Source organism: Micromesistius poutassou (assembly GCF_964030765.1).
Source record: "Micromesistius poutassou genome assembly, chromosome: 13".
NCBI lineage: Eukaryota > Metazoa > Chordata > Actinopteri > Gadiformes > Gadidae > Micromesistius > Micromesistius poutassou.
Window position 1 is genome coordinate 13,209,489 of NC_140283.1, and position 20,000 is coordinate 13,229,488.

The 20,000-nt window shown below is 44.8% G+C and overlaps 1 protein-coding gene across 1 annotated transcript in view; it reads left to right on the plus strand.

Moving 5' to 3' along the window:
* The window catches only part of LOC311357886 (voltage-dependent calcium channel subunit alpha-2/delta-1), a gene marked incomplete at its 5' end in the record, with an annotated part of 54,867 nt that extends 39,594 nt beyond the window's left edge, over window positions 1–15,273 (plus strand). The window contains 17 exons of the mRNA XM_084477903.1: window positions 1,331–1,391; window positions 1,695–1,786; window positions 2,749–2,830; window positions 3,347–3,409; window positions 3,688–3,791; window positions 4,577–4,663; window positions 4,786–4,853; window positions 4,991–5,029; window positions 5,874–5,945; window positions 7,708–7,860; window positions 8,896–8,948; window positions 9,759–9,814; window positions 10,225–10,354; window positions 11,490–11,602; window positions 12,866–12,948; window positions 13,264–13,343; window positions 15,162–15,273. Of these exons, the coding sequence (XP_084334029.1) occupies window positions 1,331–1,391; window positions 1,695–1,786; window positions 2,749–2,830; window positions 3,347–3,409; window positions 3,688–3,791; window positions 4,577–4,663; window positions 4,786–4,853; window positions 4,991–5,029; window positions 5,874–5,945; window positions 7,708–7,860; window positions 8,896–8,948; window positions 9,759–9,814; window positions 10,225–10,354; window positions 11,490–11,602; window positions 12,866–12,948; window positions 13,264–13,343; window positions 15,162–15,198 (1,373 nt within the window). The 3' untranslated portion in view covers window positions 15,199–15,273. The remainder of the gene's footprint in view (window positions 1–1,330; window positions 1,392–1,694; window positions 1,787–2,748; window positions 2,831–3,346; window positions 3,410–3,687; window positions 3,792–4,576; window positions 4,664–4,785; window positions 4,854–4,990; window positions 5,030–5,873; window positions 5,946–7,707; window positions 7,861–8,895; window positions 8,949–9,758; window positions 9,815–10,224; window positions 10,355–11,489; window positions 11,603–12,865; window positions 12,949–13,263; window positions 13,344–15,161) is intronic.
* Window positions 15,274–20,000: the final 4,727 nt, after the last annotated feature.

Below are 20,000 nucleotides of genomic sequence, written 5' to 3' on the forward strand. Positions count from 1 at the left end.
AGAGAGAGAGAGAGAGAGAGAGAGAGAGAGAGAGAGAGAGAGAGAGAGAGAGAGAGAGAGAGAGAGAGAGAGAGAGAGAGAGAGAGAGAGAGAGGTAATGGAGAAGAATGGCGTTTCACTTTGATTGAGGGACATAATTAGTGGAAAGCGACGTGGAGCAACGTATAGACATCTGGCATGGGTGCTTTTATTTATAACTTTAATGTGGTGTCATAAAGCAGGAACGGCTGATGGAGCAGTTATCAGAGTAGTTGGGGGACTTTTACTGTGAAGTGTATTTATTTCTGTTTTTGCTCGTGTATCATTCCACTTCTTCACCTTCTTAATGAGGCCAGTCAGTGAGCCATAAAGACTGTCCAAGTCGTTACAGGCTGGTTAAAGTTAAAGTATTGCTCTAAGCACGGTGGCACCAGACTCCGTTCAGATGAGTCTTGGTGATCAGTATGAGAACAGCCCTGTATTCTGGAGACACAACCCATTGCTGGGAAGGGCAGCACCTAGCTCTCTTCCTTCACGTAGGGATGGGTGAACAATGGACGGCAGGGGAGTTTGTTGTGGTGGCTCACAAGAGATAGACCTATCAAGGGCTTACTGAGATGAGACATTCCAAACACGTTTTCCTATAAACAGAATAAAATCCAACTCAAGACAGGCAACTGCGATAACTGCTATTTCCCGTGCAGTATACTTTTATAGTTGAGGTATAATGAAGCTTTTATTAAGCCTTTATAGTGTTCTGTAGATATTCAATAAACTAGGGTGTATTAATAAAAGCGCTGAGAGATAATACTGTAGGAGGATAGTGTTTCATGTCTTCAAGTTTTTTGTGGTGTGTTTAAATCATTGTCTTTCTCCTTGTTCTCTCATCTGTCTACGCCTCCTGGGTCACAACAGGACAGGAAGGCAAGTTAATCCTTCCTTCCTCCCTTTCTCTTAGGATTTTGTTATTTTACATTATCCAGTACCCTGTGTGTGTGTGTGTGTGTGTGTGTGTGTGTGTGTGTGTGTGTGTGTGTGTGTGTGTGTGTGTGTGTGTGTGTGTGTGTGTGTGTGTGTGTGTGTGTGTGTGGTTGCATTTGTGCATCCATGTAACCTTGCTCACAAGAGATGTGTGTGTGTGTGTGTGTGTGTGTGTGTGTGTGTGTGTGTGTGAGACCAGATATGTGTTTACGTCAGTTTTAATAAACAATGTTTTATAATAGTTGGTGTTTGAATATCATCCCATGTGTATTGTTCTGCCATCTAACGCCGGGCGTAACATATTTTTTGCATACATTTATAATTTATTTTTCAATGATCGCCTGACACCTTTGATGTGGAATTTGTGTAGCTGTGGGAACAATGCAACTGGACAAGTTTGAAGAGTATGGACACACCTTCATCGCTCCCAGGTGAATAATCAGATAGTTTCATATCCTACACTACAGTATAGCATAATTTTGTTTTTATATGAAGTACCGCAGTTATACGCAGCTACAAATCTTATTTCAAGAGAGATCTGATCTACAATATGAAATTGTTCAGCATAGAGAATTCTTCTTTAGTATACAGCATTATACTGTATCCACAGGTTGTACAAAATCAGTATACTATATAACTGTGTATAAAATAGTGCAGGCTTCCGTAGTATACAGCATTATACCGTACCTGCAGGTGGAACTAAAACAGTACACTGTATAACATTGCGTCTGCAGGGAGTACTGCAAAGAACTGAAAGTTTCAGACAACAACACACACTTCCTCATCGACTTCAATGAGTTCATTGAAAGCGACGCGCCGAAAGCCTGTGAGTCCTGCATTCTTCATTCTTCATTCTCACCTCGTGGAACACTGAGGACCCACTCCCACCCATCGTTGAAGTAGCAAAAACACCACTAATGGGTCAACACAGACTCGTCAGTCAATACTTAAATCAATGCAACTTGTATTATTAAGTAAGATGTTGATAATGATGACCGGTTACATTTTTTTGGACAGACTAAAAACCCTGCCCAGTCAGTTAGAAGAAACCATAGGCCTACAGTAAAAGCACAAAGTCCGCCCAGTGCTAAAAACTCCCAGCTCTATTTGTGTCCACGCTCTAGTGTCGAGTCTGATTTCGGTTTCGAATGCCATCGTATTACTTTAGACTTACTGATGTCGTCCTCCAGTGAGCAGAACGATGACCTCACCACAAATCGACTCTGACTGGCTTACTGGAAGGGCTGCCGTTGTTTTCCTCCGAGATGACTCACTTGCCTTGTCATCTGCTAAATGAATCTTACCTCACCCCGCCCATAGCGCTGTGAGCCAGTGTCATCTAGCTAATGCATCTACCGCCGTGGCTATCCCTGTCCTTCACCCGACTGTACAATCTGTGATGTCAATAAGACCGGAGTGGAATGAGTTAATTCAATCGAGTTATGATATCGTTAAAAGCTTTCAACAGGAATCGTCCCCTTTTAAAGGCCAGTTTGTTAAATCGTAAAAGTCTGGCGGGAATTGCATCGAAAATATGTCAAATATGTCAATCAACAATTCCTCCTAGTTTTGAAATATGCTGGTAATATGTTGATGAACTCTGTTGATGAAGCCATAAATCTTTACATGAATATAAAAACACCTGTTTCTCGCTCTTCAAATATCTTCGATATTCCAGCTCAAAAACAATATTGAAATGTATATATATTTTTTGACATTTTGCCTCAAAGACACAAAAGACATGGTGAACAGTTTTTCACCTCATGGCTGTGTGTGCGGTACCCGTAGGCAATGTGTCCCTGGTGAACAGACTGATCCTGGATGCAGGACTCACAGCGGAGCTGGTGAAAGTGTGGAAGGAGCAGGCACTGTGAGTTCACTGCTATATGCGATATGCGCCGCACACCGCATGCAGGCCCGATTGGCTTGATGTAATGTATTTGAAGCCGTAAGGAGGATATATAAAACGTATCACACTGAAACCGGGCAACCAAAGGATTGAGTGTGTGATTATCCCACGCTCCATTACACTTCCAGTGAACCAGAGTTGTGTATCACTGGGAGCTACCTGCTGAGGAGTAACTAATGAAATCACGAAGGTAAAACCTTCAGAGAAAAACAAATTAGCTGGAACGATTCTTTGCGTACATTAAAAGACAAAACGTCTTTGTGTACTGTCTTTGTGTGTGCAGGAGTGCAGTATTTCTGTGCTCCTAGTCATGTGACTTTATTTTTTAGAATTTTAACATGATGTACTGTTTGATGTGCTTTTTTGGTGTAGTTTCATGCTGTAAGAATTTGACATGGACCTGGATGCAATGTACTGTGCTGTATGTGTGTGACTGTGATTGACATGTACTTCACCGTCTTCTTTCCCATGTCCCAGGGAAGGGATCATGGCCCGGTTTGTAGCGACAGATGGTGGCATCACGAGAGTCTATCCTAACAGGTATGTGATGCTGTAAATCTTTCATCCTCCCGACCCTATAATAATGATGCATGGATGTGTGCAGTGTGTCTATCCAACACGTTGGATACATAAATAAGGCTTGTGTCAAGGTGTGCGTTGTAATTTGCTTTGATAAATGACATCATAGTTCATACCTATTTTGTCAGGGTTATTCGTTTATACCCTGCTTGTCCTTATTATGTGGTGTGTGTGTGTGTGTGTGTGTGTGTGTGTGTGTGTGTGTGTGTGTGTGTGTGTGTGTGTGCTCACTGTTTCAGTGCTGGAGAAGACTGGAATGAGAATCCTGAAACATACGAGTCCAGCTTTTACAAGAGAACCCTGGACAATGAGATATACATTTTCACTGCACCATATTTTAATAGTAGGTTTTTTTATAGTTATGTTGGGGTTTCCCAGTGTCCAATTGAATGTATGAATTGTGCATCTGCCAGAAAAAAACCCTCTCTCTCGTTCACTCTCTCTCTCTGGCTCTCTGTCTGTCTGTCTGTCTGTCTGTCTGTCTGTCTACGTCTCTCTCTCTCTCTCTCTCTCTCTCTCTCTCTCTCTCTCTCTCTCTCTCTCTCTCTCTCTCTCTCTCTCTGGCTCTCTCTCTCTGGCTCTCTCTCTGTCTGTCTGTCTGTCTGTCTGTCTACGTCTCTCTCTCTCTCTCTCTCTCTCTCTCTCTCTCTCTCTCTCTGTCTCTGTCTCCCTCTATGTCTCTCTATGTCTCTCTATGTCTCTCTCTCTCTGGGCTGCATTTCAACAGGCCATAATCAAACTCTGGGGGCCTCTTTGATAGTGGCGCTCTTCTGCTCCCCTCTGCCCTGTTTTCTTTCTTACTCATGGCGGCCCCCCTTCTCAGCTCTCGTATAATCTATCCAGCAGACACCAGGGACCTCCAAACCCCTCCGGAGTGTAACTGTGCAGTAGGCCTACTTGACTACATTACCATATGTTTGCTCTTAACACAAACTTCAAACAGCTAGCTAGCTACGATCGAAATGGATGGCATGTCCACAGATTCATTTCTGACATTTTTACGTATAAGTCCTAACCGCAAATGCTTTAATCCGCAGTGGGATTCTATTTATTTTTTCAACCTGAACCGTTTAATTTTTTATGAAGACGTATTTTCTTCATCTTAATTCCTCTCTCCCTCCGGTGCAGGGAGCAGAGAGTCTGGCTACGAGTCAGGCATTCTGGTCAGCAAGGCAGTGGATCTCAACCTTCATCAGGTTGAACTCAAACCCGCAGGTGGGTGGTGTTGTTGTTGGGGTCCAAACTACTCGCGACTCAGTTCACTACCTCACTAGACGCATTAATAAGCTTTGTTGTTATGGCGGGCTCCGTTTTCCCCTCTCTCGGTTCTTCTGTAGTGGTGGGAGTCAAACTGAATGTCACGTCCTGGATGAACACTTTCATCAATGCTACGTTAAAAGTCAACGTGAGTCCATTCAAATCGGTCCCTTGTCTTGGAGGGTTGCTGGTTGTACCTGATTTTAGTACTTTCGGTATGTATAATAAATTATAATGTGAAAAAAATAGAATAACGTTTTTTCTCTCCTTTCTGGTCCCATGCAGTGTAAGGATGAAATCTGTGGCTGTCTGAAGAATGATAAGGTGCAGGCGCACTCACACACACACACACACACACACACACACACACACACACACACACACACACACACACACACACACACACACACACACACACACACACACTCTCTCTTGATTGTTCTATTCCTCACACTCTGCCATCTCAAAGTAAAGAAACTCACTAAAGGACAGCTGGCATCATTTTAATGATTTCTTTATTTTTTTTCCATGAAATGACCAGAAGCTACAATGTTATTTTTTACTTCTCCAGTGTTTGTGTGGTTGTGTGTGTATGTGTGTTGTAAACGTGTAGCCTCCAGTGCCCAATGCTTCCTTTGTTGCCCAGAGACAAATCCAAGTGAGTCCAGCCGGCAGCCAGGCTCAAGGCCCTCTAGATTGCCTGCTTGGGATTGATTTGAACATTTATTTTCTTTTCAAAGCGTCCTTGTGAAGCGACAGGCAGGCAGACGTTTGTGAGAGGAAGCTACTGTGAAGGGTTACTTCATCTGGCCTGTGGCTATGCTGGCAAAAAATAAAAAGATATATTCACCCTTGAAAAATCCGAAAAAAAAACATGTAACAAACACTTAACAACATTAAAATGTGCTCCCTAATAATACAACTTGAACACGTAGGTTTCATCCAAGGCCAGGGGTTGTGAAAACAATTTCTAAATGATGTCATGGATTGGTCGTTTTCCAACAGTGTGGTTCTGTCTTCATTTGCTTGAAGCAAAGTTGAAATATTTTGGATTGAACTCCTAAAAAAAACCCAAGGCAGATTGAAGATCACGTTCTGATGGATGTGTTATGAGTTGTGTGACAGAGCATGTGTTGACGTGCCTCTTCCCCTTCATGTGTGGCTACAGTATGTGGACTGTGTGATCCTGGACGATGGAGGGTTCCTCCTCATGTCCAACCAGGAAGAGTACATCACGCAGGTGAGCCAACATCCACCTGCTCAGTCTTAGTCTGTGCCCACTCTCCGTCGTGATGTGGTGTAAACTGTGCAGTGAAAGATCACACGGTGAAACGTGTCATTTAAATGAAAAGATGTTTTGCTATTGCACAACTGAAGAAACAAAATAAATATTAATAACATTAAGTTGTTGCTCAACATCATCCCTTTTATGTCTGGAATCCGTTTGTGGATTGCTCGCTAATTATCACCATGCATAATTTTTTTTTTTGTTTCGCACTGATCAGCAGCTTGAAAAAATCATTTTGAGCTTTCTCTTTGGTCAATATTTACCCTGGGACTAGGAGTCATCCTTCCCATTAAATCAGATGCAGACACGTGTTTTTTCAATTAAGAACAATTTTCATCAAACTAGTTAAAAGCTTGTAGTAATAATGAATCAAGAAGTGTTTCACATGCTTTGAAGCTCTACAAATTATCAAAAACCCTGTCAGGGATAAATATCAATAGGAGAAATAAATGGAACTTTTACTTTCTGAACCATGACCCTCAATTAAGCTCTGCACACTTCACAACGCTATAGACAAAATGAAATAAACAAAACCTACCAAACCAAACTGTAATTTCAGTATTAGCAATGGCCTGTTGGCTCACAGGAAACACAACCTTATTGCAGTTGTGAAATACTGCTGGAAAAGTATCAAAGGAATTCATGATCACAGTTTCCCATCGGTTTTAGTAGCATGAAATGGATCCTGTGTCCGCTGTTGGAATCCTAGTCTGTCAATATAAAATATGTATTGAAACATATATATTGGGGTCTGGTAGACGCTGTGTCTCCTCCTCATGATATATTTCTAGTCGAGGCATCTGCAGTTTGACCTTTGACCCGATTCTACTGTCATATTGCTCTTACTGGGGTTACAGGCTCCAAGCACGCACGCACACACCGCACACACTCACACGCACGCATGCACGCAGACACGTAGACATGCACGTTAACGCTAACCCATGCTGTGTGTATTCTTATACTGTGTGCATTGCATTTCACACAGTGTTCTTTTTACTGGGTCTGGCTGTATAATAATCCACTGTATGTGTGTGTGTGTGTGTGTGTGTGTGTGCACGCCCGCGTTCCTGTTTTGATTGTGTGTGTGGGTGTCATGATCCGCTCCTGGCTTTCCATCCTACTGCCAGCTCTGCCAGTACTTTTCCTGATCACCTGCCTGCCACCCCCACCTCATCAGTGCAACCACCTTCACCTGTGTTCCCTCACCTGATTTAAATCCATTCTTTCCACTCAGTCTCTGCCAGATTGTCTTTAGCAGCATGCAAAGCCCTCTAGTATTATTTCCCGGATTACTTCCTTGGTTTCGACCCTGCTTGTCCCTGACCCCTCTGCCTGCTCGCCCCTTGTCTGTCTCCAGTTTGCTTGGATTCCCTCCCTGGAGATCTCTGCTAGAAAGTCTGACTGTTTTAGCTAGCTCAGGTTGAGGACTATTCTTGTGTACCTGCTGTGGATTTTATGACCCTGTTTGGACAATAAACTGTTGAACTATTCCAACGCTGGTCTCTGTCTGTGCTGTTCTTGGGTCCAACCTCACGCCCATTACAGTGGGTGTGTGTTAGTATCCTGTCTTGATCGTGTGTGTGTGTGTGTGTGTGTGTGTGTGTGTGTGTGTGTGTGTGTGTGTGTGTGTGTGTGTGTGTGTGTGTGTGTGTGTGTGTGTGTGTGTGTGTGTGTGTGTGTGTGTGTGTGTGTGTGTGTGGGTTTGTGAGTCCAGATAGGTCAGTTCTTTGGGGAAATTGACCCCGTGCTGATGATCAACCTAGTGAACACATCGCTCTACTCCTTCAACAAGACGTACGACTACCAGTCCGTCTGTGACCCGGAGAAGGACAGCAAGGCCGCAGCAGGCCCACGCAGCGTCTACGTGGTGAGCTATAACACATATATTATATTCCCAATGTAAGATATGGACCCACTCAGTGGTTTACTGGGGTCTAGGTTGGTAAACTAATATCTAGTGGATCCATAACCTTACCCCACTAACCCTAAGCCTACCTTAACGCAATATAATTAAGCTTATTATTGCATTAGCTAAGGTTAACTAATGGTTCATTAACGTACCATTATTTGTAACTGTAACCCAAATTAGTTTTGTGGGCTGTGCCTGAACTGCAATACAGTCCAGCTGTAATTCCTCGTCTAAAAAAAATAAAGACAAACAAAATTAGGTTTGTGTACTTTCACCACACATTTGACTGGGACTTTGGTGATGCTTTGTGATAATGCTCTATGGTGATGCTCAGTGGTAATTCTCTATGGCAGTAGTTCTCAACCTTTTTTCAGTGTTGTACCCCCTGTGAAATATTTTTTCAGCCAAGTACCCCTAACCAGTGCAAAGCATTTTTGTTTTGGTCTCCTTTGCCACTTGTCCCTCCGTGTTTTCAAAAGAATTGCTGCTACGCTTCAACCACGACTCCATCGTTGATCCAAGTGATTGACAGGTGATGCCAGGTGGCATATGACAGGTTGGGTCTAACCATCCTGGTATGGGGGAGACTCCGAAGTATAATGAAATGGAATAGCCTACTGAATATAAAATTCATTTTATGAACTTATACTTATATTTTCCTGAAATATTTATTAAATTATTATTTTTAAAGGAGTTTTGCATGGATGCTACTTTTAAAAAAATATGTATATTTTAAAATCTCACATACCCCCTGGAGTGCCTTCACGTACCCCCAGGGGTACACATACCCCCATTTGAGAACCACTGCTCTATGGTGATGCTTTGTGATAATGCTCTTTGGTGATGCTCAGTGGTAATGCTCTATGGTGATGCTCTGTGGTAATGCTCTGTGGTAATGCTGTCTAGCCTAATGCTCTACTATGGTGATGCTCTGTGGTAATGCTCTCTGGTGATGCACTGGGGTAATGCTCTCCTGTTTTTCTCTCCTTGCAGCCGACTATCGCTGACCTGCTCAGTGTCGGCTGGTGGGCCTCCACTGCTGCTTGGTGAGAGCGGATCTGGCACAAAAAATGTGTGCATGTGTGTGTGTGTGTGTGTGTGTGCGTGGGTAGTGTGTGCACATGCATTCATGTGGGAATTTATATGTGTATGCGTGTGTTTAATAGTGTGCATGCCTGTGTCCTTGCGCGGGGTGCGTGGTTCTCTCTGGGCGGGAGGTAGATGTTGTTTTATGGGAGCACAAGTCCCCTTTTATAATGGAGCGATAGAGTTTTTGAAGGAGTGGCAGGGTGTGAACTGTCGAGGGGGGGGGGGGGGGGGGGGGGTGGGATTGCATTCACTAGCGAGGTCGGCCCAGGATAGCGATAAGCACCATATGCTACTCACTCCGTACTGTCGGCCCGTCAGCCCTCCTGTATATAGGATCGTTTTTTGCTTGGTTCGCCGTATGTGTGTGTCCATCGTTCGTTCCGGGCATTTGATACCGCGCTTTGGACCCGTGCATGTCTTCACGAAGCACTCGAAACGTAACCTTGTCTCTTATGTCTTTTATATATATAGGAGTCATGTTCTGAGTCATTACAGTCTCTGTATCCACTGTCCAACCCAGGACCCTCCACTCTTTAACCTTCACCATAAAACATTGTGCTCCTATCTCTGTATTCACCGCTCACAAGCGAGCCACTCTGAATACAAAAAGTGTGCAGACACAGACGACCGAACAAAACGAAACGATGACTCAGACGCCTTCCAGACGGGCTGGCAGGCGGCCAGCTCTCAGACAGATGTGGTCGGCGAACGGACACCGCACGCGCGGGGTACGGTGTTGACTCACGCGGCGTGTACTCCATCCCTAGGTCCATTCTGCAGCAGCTGCTCTACAGCCTCATGCTGCCCAACCTGCTGGATGCCGGTGAGTCACACCCACATCATCATCATCATCATCATCATCGTCATCGTCATCATCAGCTTCATCATCATCATCCTCGCTGTCATGTCAGGATGACAACGACAAAGGAGACGCCGTCCCTGCCTGTCAGGGGCACCTCAACTCTGGGATTACCTGTCTGAGGTTGTTGGCTTCAGATACATCAGTGTCTTCTTTTAGATCTCTCTTGGAAAAACCCTTTTGATGCACTGGCTCTGAACGATGCTGGACTGGAAATTGTCTTTTTTTTTTTTTTTTGCTTTTAGTCTTTTCTTTTCTGTATTTTTGTATTACTGGTGTTATTATCAGTAGTGTCTAACAAAATGATCCTGGAACTCCTTCGGGCGAGTGTGCCTATGAAACGGTGTCTCCTCTCTCTCTCTCCTCCTCACCAGTGGAGTCGGCGGAGGACGAGGTCCCGGACGCCATGTTCAAGGAGAGCTGCATCACCGAGCAGACGCAGTACTTCTTCGACAACGACGAGAGGTCCTACGCAGGGGTGCTGGACTGCGGGAACTGCTCCAGGTAACGCCGTTCACACGTTTCTAACCTGCGGTCACTTAAAGCACTTTACAAGAGTTTTCCCCTCCATTCATACGTTCATAGACACTTTCATACACTGACGGGACTCGGGTTATTCATGCGAGGGTACAGCCTGTTCATCGCGGTCAGTCCAGGGCTAGGTCACACCAGCAACCTTCCAGTTGCCAGACGACCTGCTGTGTGTGTGTGTGTGTGTGTGTGTGTGTGTGTGTGTGTGTGTGTGTGTGTGTGTGTGTGTGTGTGTGTGTGTGTGTGTGTGTGTGTGTGTGTGTGTGTGTGTGTGTGTGTGTGGCTTTGTGCGACTCCTACCACGGACCCATAACAACAGACGGCGTACAGGAGATCTCCCCGGCTGCTGTGTGTGTGTGTCTTCCTGTACTGACCAAAACAAGCTCTGTCCACTTCGCGTCCACCGCTAAGCCAGGGGGGCCGGCTCTCCCTCCATCAGGGCCCTCTCTCTCTCGTAGGACCCGGCACTGATCACAAGCAGCTGGTGCCCCGCATGACTCGGATCATCCCACCCGACGATCACCTTGATCTGTCAGCGTGGAGCGGAAACACCCCGTCCACAAACACACAACAACACGACGCACGCCAGCCTTGTCCTGGCGCGCAGCGGGGCTTCGCTGATTCAGACGTTAACACAGCCCTGCGTTGTTGGCTGTGCTCCGTCCCTCATCTGGGCTTAATGCAAACGGTCTGGCTGGAGGGGTGGGGGGGCTGGGGGGGGCTGAGACGCCCTCTTGGGGTTACAAATTGTTATTGGCCACACGTGCCGGCTCTCCCCCCTCCCCCTTCCCCCTACACCACCACCACCACCACCACCACCCCCCCCCCCACCCCCCACCGCCACCCCCATCACCCAAATGTTAACGACCGCACAAACCTTTTAACGATCGTCGTGTGTGTGTGTGTCTTTGTATGTGTGTGTAGTATCGTATTATGTTTTTGTGATTTATGTGGTTGGCTGTGTGTGTGTGTGTGTGTGTGTGTGTGTGTGTGTGTGTGTGTGTGTGTGTGTGTGTGTGTGTGTGTGTGTGTGTGTGTGTGTGTGTGTGTGTGTGTGTCTTCCATGGGCCCTGACGTCTCCTCTCTCCCTGTGTGTTTGTCCTTGCAGGATGTACCGTGCCGAGAAGCTGCCCAACACCAACCTGGTGTTCCTGATCACCGACGCCAAGGCCACATGTTTGTCATGTGACCCCCGGCCGCTACGACAAGCCGAGCAGCCCTGTATCCTTTAACCCCCCCCATGGCAACCTGTGGAACGCCCACCCCCCCACTCCTATCCATCACCTGATGCAGGACGTCCCAGCCTGGTACCTTAGACATACAGACAGACAGAGAGAGAGAGTGCAGGCGTGGTGTGTGCGTGCTCTCTGTGTGTGTGTCAGCAGGTGAATGGTGTGTGTGTGTGTGTGTGTGTGTGTGTGTTCGTGTGCGTGTGTGTACGTCAGCCTACTGATGATATTTTAGCTGTTCCAAAAAAAAGAAATCAAGCATCAGAGCCAGATCAGTCAACCTAATTGTTTTAACACACACGCACACACACAATCAGCTTGACTAATCGGGCTCTGATGCTTGGCTTCTTTTTTTTTGGAACAGCTAAAATGTCATCAGTAGGCTGACGCACACAAGCACACACACACACACACACACACACACACACACACACACACACACACACACACACACACACTTTGCTCTAATGACCTCACAATGGCCTCACAACACCAACAATGGACAGCTATTAATCGTGTGTCCCACATTAGAGCTGGCATGCTGCAAGGCATCGTGGGAGATCATGGTTGGCAATTGATGCGGGGAATGCTCTCTTAATTTGCATGTAAAATCCGGTTGAGCCAAATGTGATGATCGATTTCTCTCTCGGCACACACATTGTCATGCGCAAACAAGCACGGGCAGATGCACAGAAAGACAAATGCACGCACGTACGTGCGCACTCACACACACACACACACACACGCAACACAGCCACTAAAACAGAGGCACGCACGCACACACACACACACACACACACGCACACAACCTCAAAGCCACTAAAACCGAGGCACACACACACGCACAGCCACTAAAACCAAGGTGCATACACACACACACACACACACACACACACACACACACACACACACACACACACACACACACACACACACACACCACACGCCACGAAAAACCGAGGCACACACACACACACAGAGCTATGATCAATGACACTGCCCCTCAGTGAGGTCTCCCATTGTTTCTGGCTAGCGGGCCGTCCTGCCATCGCTCATTAAGGTGTAGATACATCCCAGCCGCCAGGAGGGCACCGCAGAGAGCGGGGTCAGCACTAGACCTGATTCATGTCACCGCCCGCCAGAGGTAGGGGAAGGGAAAAAAAACAAAAAAAAACACACACGAGGGGCTCAAGAGAATAAAAACGCAGGGCAAGCACGTCCCGACCGGTTCCCTCTCCTTAGTGTTCACGCCCAGCCGAGGGTCCTGATCTATGCAAGCTGGCCCGGAACCCCAGGTACAGGAAAGGGCCCGACGTGTGCTTCGACAACGACGAAAACGTGAGTGATGGCCGGTCGCCCGCCGGTGTGTTTGTGGAGGCAGGGCTGCAGGAATGTGTGCGCTATCGGTGAGGGGGTCCGCGCGCGTCCCTCGGCGACTCTAAAAAACGAGGAAGACGAGAAAGACCCTGCCATTTATCATCCACGTGTTTTTCTTTGCCCATGTCACGTGTTTTGTTTTTGGTGAGTTTCACTTTATTGCACATTAACTATGTTGTTTTGTGTCTTTTGAGTTTGCTTAATCCTTTTTTTTTATTTTGTTCCACTTTGTTGGCCTCACATTCCATTGGCCTCTGCCCTCGTCCATCACACTAGGATGAGCCCTTGTGCCCAATCAGCCGAGGCCGTGGCCTAAGGGTCACGCCCCTCCTGCTGTGGCTGGTGCTGTGCTCAGGGTCAGTGCACCCACACCCTCTTCCCCAGGAATCGTCCACTCTTGGACCACTGTGGTGTGAATAGCAAACTAGCATTAGCATAGCAATCGTAATTTCCTGTTTTATTAAGAAGCACATTCAATGCCAGCCATCGATTGAAGGATTTAGAGTAGTGATTAGATAAGTGGCACTCAAAATGCATCTATTGTTTGGGGAAGACAAAGTTATACACAAATGTATACACAAACCAAAGAACACAATTTGTTGATCTATTATGGCCATTTGTGTAGCACAGCATCAGGCTGTGACTCGAGACAGCAACAAAAGGAAACAAAGAAATTATTTTTAACACATTGCTCTCCATTTGAAACACTTTTAGAGTAGACCATTTCCAACAAAAATGGAATGGAACCCAAAACAGGATGTCTATTTCAAGGCATGAATTCATCTTCGGTCTGCAAATTATTACACAGTATCCTAATATTTACTACACAATTTTCCATATCTGTCTGAAACACACACACGCACACACACACACATGCAGACCCCCCCCCCCCCCCCACCCCCAGTGATAGGAAGTGTGCATGTGTCCGGGAGAAAGCTCCATATTCTCGCTAGGGTAAACAGAGGAAGCTTTCCTCTCTCCTTGTATCCTCCCACCTTCCCTGTGTTAGGGGCAGACCATGCACGGACATCCTGTGCACAGGCATCAAACAGCAAGCCCTGCCAAAGATGGAAATATTTTCATATGGCAAACACAGACACACACACACACACAAACACACACAAACACAGGGGCTTAAGAAGTTTACAAAAGGGGATTATTTTTCTGTAAATCCCACAAGCTCAACTCTGGATTTGAGATATTAGTCGGGATAAAGACAAAAAAACATTGTCTCGGCCAATCAGCGGTCACGACGGCGCACAGTGGCGTTTTGGAGATTTCTAGAACGGCTTAATGAATAGAATAATATTTATACTGCTTACGGCCGGTTTTCTTTGCACACAATACGTTTGAAGTTTGGTGAAAATGTAATCAGCAACATTTGCTGACAGTGTTTACTTTGGAAATATGGCACTCAGAAGATAACATGATCATGCTGTGACAGGATACACTGACGCTAACTTCTATACATTATTTATACTGTACAACTAATAGGCGTAGCTAATTCTGGCAGGAGTTTATGCTTTTTATACACCACCTATCCGCTCACACCTATTGCGGTCCAATCAAGTTCATGTCCGCTGATGTGCGGTCTGTTTAAGACCTTCCACCTCACACACACACACACACGCAAAGTTAAGGGTGCTGAGCTCTTCACCTCAGCCTCCACCTGCTGTGGTTCTGCTCTGTATTGTATGTCACCTACACAATTGGTTGAGATATCTGATGTACTCCATGGGGAGATTGTATATCTGACATTTGTATGTCGTGCTTTAAATCCCACAAGCGGGAGCACCCAAAAAGAGTGGAACCATTCCACCAAACTTAAGTATTTTGGCTAAACTAAACATGTATTGCTATTCCTTGCAATACATGTTTAAATCTATGATATAAGTTGTGACAGACCTGCATTACTTATTGCGATGTGTGCACTACTCACATTTCTGTACAGTAAAAGCATTTCTATCACAACTTTATGATCGCTAGTACTCCATATACACATGACGTCCAGCCATATGTGTCCATTACGTTCATCTTCATAGTCATATCATTCTGAGTTGCATTAGAGCATACCAGTGTAGCATAGCATTAATTAATGAGTAATTAATGTTATGCAAACCTGTGAAAGGTCATACAATGTAAGGAATAATGCAATTAACATGATCATTCACCAGGAGGATGATTCTGACTGTGGAGCAGGAACCTGCCTGAGATCTTCCCTGTGGTCCATGCTGGGCCTCCAACTGTTGCTACTGGGACTGACCACCACCTCAACACACTCATGACCCCCCTCCCCCCCCCCCCCCTCACCACACACACACACCCTTCATACACATAGACACAGAACATCCTGTCTGCTCTGAAAAACAAACATTTCTACTGTATGTATTCATTTTCCTCTCACAAGGAAGACATCATCCCACGTGTGGTCGGATGAATTGTCCAAGTGTTTTCATTGTCACACAATGTATTTATTTGATTTGAACAACCTTATTTGTTGCTCACTGCCAGTGTTGAAGTGGAGCCATCCTCCATGTTCTACCAATGCCAAAGGGTGGCCATTCATCTCTCTAGGCAGCGTCCCTAGGGCGTTTCTACTGTGTTACCCTGCACTCTGTTCCTCCATCCCTTCATACTATACTATGGTGCAAGATAAAGAGCAAAACAAACCCTTTAATTCTGCCTCATCCTATCTAGTGGCCCCCAGCCAATGACCAACTAGAACAACCAGATGTTACGATTATTATTATTATAAAAGAGAAAACCTGTACCTTTACTGACAGCAATGATATGTGTCGTCTTCAGTATTGTTTGTCGCTTATATTCACTGCTAATGAATAATCATACTCTAGGTATATGAGCAGAAGATGTTGCTATGGAAAAATAAGAGTATATATTTTGAGGTTCTTTGTTTGTTTGTTTCCTCTTGTTTATCTGTGTGGTGGGCTAGCATCGGCTGGTTTTCTCAGTGTTGTGGTGTAGCAGCATGACGTCTATAGAGGAGAATTAACCCAGTACTCTGACACCAAAGCTCCATATACTACCAAGGACTAAGGAAGATGTACACATGTACACATTTTTTTTCTACTGAACACACTCCGACGGATATACCCTAATATATGTTAAAAAAGAAAAAAAAAAAAAACATTTGTTTTTAAGTCGACAAAGCAGTTCTCCTCTCTCGTGAACGGGACCAAAGCAATGCAGAACATAGGTGCAGTGGGATGTATGTTCAGTCATAGGTGTAGCTTACAGTGACGGTGAGATCAGTGTGGCGGATATCCAAAGACGATCCCCGTGGATCACTTTTGGATGAAATGTATTCCGGATTGCATTATTTTCAACATGTGTGTGTTCTCGGGTCAGTCTAACCTTGGTTGGCCCTTGATTCGATGCATCAGATTCCCAGTGCCTATGTAGCTGTGTAACACTCTTGTCCGCGATCCAAACGTTGCATTAAAGCATTGCATTCGTTGCTCGTCTGCACTTTCTACGCTCAGAGACGGGCAGGTAGAAGTCCGATTTACCGATATGTCTGGGTGGACAAAATTGGAATGCAGAAAATCCTCCCTAATGCACCACGGACGATCGAAACGGACGAAGAGCAGGGATTGAGATTTTACATCTCTTTCTCTCTCTCGCTTTCTCTCTCTCTGTCTCTTTCTGTCTCTCTCTATGTCTCTCTTAGCATATCAATCAAAACCAGGACTGTTTTTGTTAGGTTATTTCCCTCCAAAACCCCTCTACACTATGGGTTCTGTATCTTTATGCTTGCTTCCTATTTTTGTGTCGTTCCTTCTGGGTTCTCTAAAGGCCAACTCTGCAAGGCTCAGTGACCACGTGCAATTGCTGTGTTGGTGGTGAGGTGGTGGAGGAGGGTCTCTGAATATACTGCCTTTACCCCCTTCCACCCCCCCTTCACCACCTCCTCCCCCCTTAAGGCTTCATGGAGAGCACTGGTTACATCCACAGTAAACACCATGTGACTTTCATTAGCCTTATAACTGTCGCACATCACAAACGGTACAATGTTCTTTTTAAGATTAGATATCAGTTCTCTCCATGTGCGGGGGTTTAATCGGGGTGTCCAGAGTATGCCTGCGCATAAAGGTTTGAGTATAGACGTGTGTTTCGCCCGTGGATGGGAAAGGGGTCCTTCGTCTAGTTGCAGGCGTGCTGCCTTTCGATATCTGATTGTGCTTTAATACACAACTCTTTTGTGGGACTCGACTATAGCCTGGATTTTGTATACATTTGTACACTATTAATATTTACTGTATAAAAAAAAAAGAATGAGAATAAATAATGTTTATAATATGGTGTTGATTATGGTGCAAATGGAATATATTCACAATAAAAGTGTTGTATTGTAATAACCTGGGGGGACCTTTTTTGTTTCCTGTCTGCTCTCTTGTCTCCACAATGAGGTCAGGGGACACCGCAAACATGTTATGATATCCTTCCGAAAATCCTTGCTTCCTGAATCTATTGCCTAAAAACAGACTGTTAAGTTAGTGTTAACCCATCAGAAACATGATGTAGCTGCACACGGGTTTCTGTAATGCATATTCTACTGTTGCTGCTGGCAAATGTAAGAGTTGTTGAATGAATATGCTCTTCAAAACGTCACACACTGAAAATAAAACTTAATATAATATAATTTTGTATGATTGAAAAAGATAATATAACAATACTTATATTGTAAATACAGCATTTTTATAATTATATATATTCAATAATTATATTAATAATTATATAATTATATTTATAATTTAAAAATGAGTTCAATATATGATCATTTGCAAAATGCCAACATATTCAGTAGCTGTAGCTTTGACAACGCATAAATAAGTATGTTTGTATCAGTTTTAGTACTGATTCTATGTGTTGCTGTAGGAGTACACAGCTCATCTCCCCTGGTGACTTAAACCTTGTAGAAGGTTGACACACCTTCTATAGGTTATAAACACACACACACACACACACCTACCTACCATACTGCCCTTTTGCCCCTGTTGGACAACCAGATGTCCCTCTGTGTATTTATGACTGTTTTTATTAGAACCAAGTATCTTGTTTGGGCTGATGGTAATCTAGGGTCCAGTACGAGCACTTCTCAAAGTGGAGAAGTGATGGTGGAACGGTGGTTGTTTTATTTTTGGGCGGGGGGCAGTAATCCCGGGAGGTCTCTATATATATGTGATCTACAGCAGTAGGCTAGAGGGGGGATTGCAACGAGATACCCTTGTAAGCGGGAGAAGGGTCATAGCCTTTAACATGCCACATTTAAGGACTTACAGACACAGGCGTAGGCAAGGTGGCCTTCTCTGCCACCCGATATATTGGAGTGGTTAGGAACCTCCGCACTCCTCAACCAGCTGCAACTTGCCAGAGTTTGGCATCTGGCTTTGATGACCGTATTTTACACGATAACGACCCTTCAAGAATGACTCTCCACAACTTGGATGTTCTGTAAAATGTGTTGTTTTTTGTTGAATTTGGTGAGTTGTAAAAGGTTTTGCTTTTCTTCACAAAAAATTGAGCTTATTTAAACTTGAGCTAAACAAAGCTAGCCAAGAGTGTAATAGCATGGAGATAACTCACAGTTTTAATTACTCCACACACGCAAACACACATAAGATACACACACAGACACTCACACACAAGGCATCCATCCAGTGCCTCCTCATTACGAGGGTCCTGTACATCAAAGGGCCCCTAGAAAGGCCCCTGGGGAAGAACAAGAGGTCATGAGTCGCTCTCGCTGAACATCATACATTTGGTTTCTGACAGCGATGCTACTTCCTTTTACACAGGCTTTGTACAGAAATCTCTGGACCTTTGGAAGCACGCAAGGCTGCGGATGGCCAATCGCACTGTACACTGCTAAATTTAGCTGCAAGCCCTCCTTAAAAGAGTATTTTCAACATCATCCCATAGGTCATTCAACCAAAGCCTGTGTAAACTTCCCTATTTATGTTGTAAAAACACAATCAACGTTGACCCTACAAAAAAGTGTTTATAATTGGTGTCGTTTATATTTCCCGGCAGGGAGAAGAGATGCTTGGAGTTCTCGTAAGTTGCGAACATTACAGGGTACCGCTGAACCCGGAGCCTATTTGGACCCTCATGTTCTCTTGGGCCCCTTGGGTAATTGACCCAAGGTGCAAAACAACATTTTCCAGGATGGGTTCCAGCTAATTGTAGCGTTGTGTGATCAAACAGCCAAGCAAGCATGGTGTGACATCGTCTGCAGCATTGTGAGAGTTGTGATTATAATTGTAATTGTATATATATATATATATATATATATATATATATCCCAGTATGACCTTATATAATGGTCATACTGGGAAACAAATTGTTGAGTCAAATGTCAAATTGAGTCAAATGTCAAATGTGTTTGTAGAGCTCTTCATATCATCATCAGAATATAGTGTAGCCCCAACTCCTAACCCCAACTCTTCAGAAGGTGGAGGAAGAATAGAGCAATACAACAATAAGGTTGGATAGATGTGGCAAAGGTCTGAAAAAGCTACCGAACTCAAAGCTGGCATAAGTAAACAGGAAATGCCAGGAGGTTAAATTGTGGTCATAAACATTTCAACAGACACACTGTGATTCATGGTTCTCATTAAGTACGTAGGTGCCAACTCCCGCTTTCTTTCTCTATTTCTTTCTTTGTGTATGTATGTGTGTGTGTGTGTGTGTGTGTGTGTGTGTGTGTGTGTGTGTGTGTGTGTGCACATGCAATTGTGTGTGTGTGTGTGTGTGTGTGTGTGTGTGTGTGTGTGTGTGTGTGTGTGTGTGTGTGTGTTTTCTTATTGTAATTGACAGGCGTAATGCAGGAAGGTGCCCTCTAGGTGAAAAGTCTCTCTACGGGACACATTCCTCTTCAACCCAGATTAACCTTGACTGGTGGAGTTGTGCTCCATATGTGGAGTGGGGCCTTACCCACCGCAACTGGTCTAATGAAGTACCATTGGCGGCGGGGCACATACAGTACAAGGGGT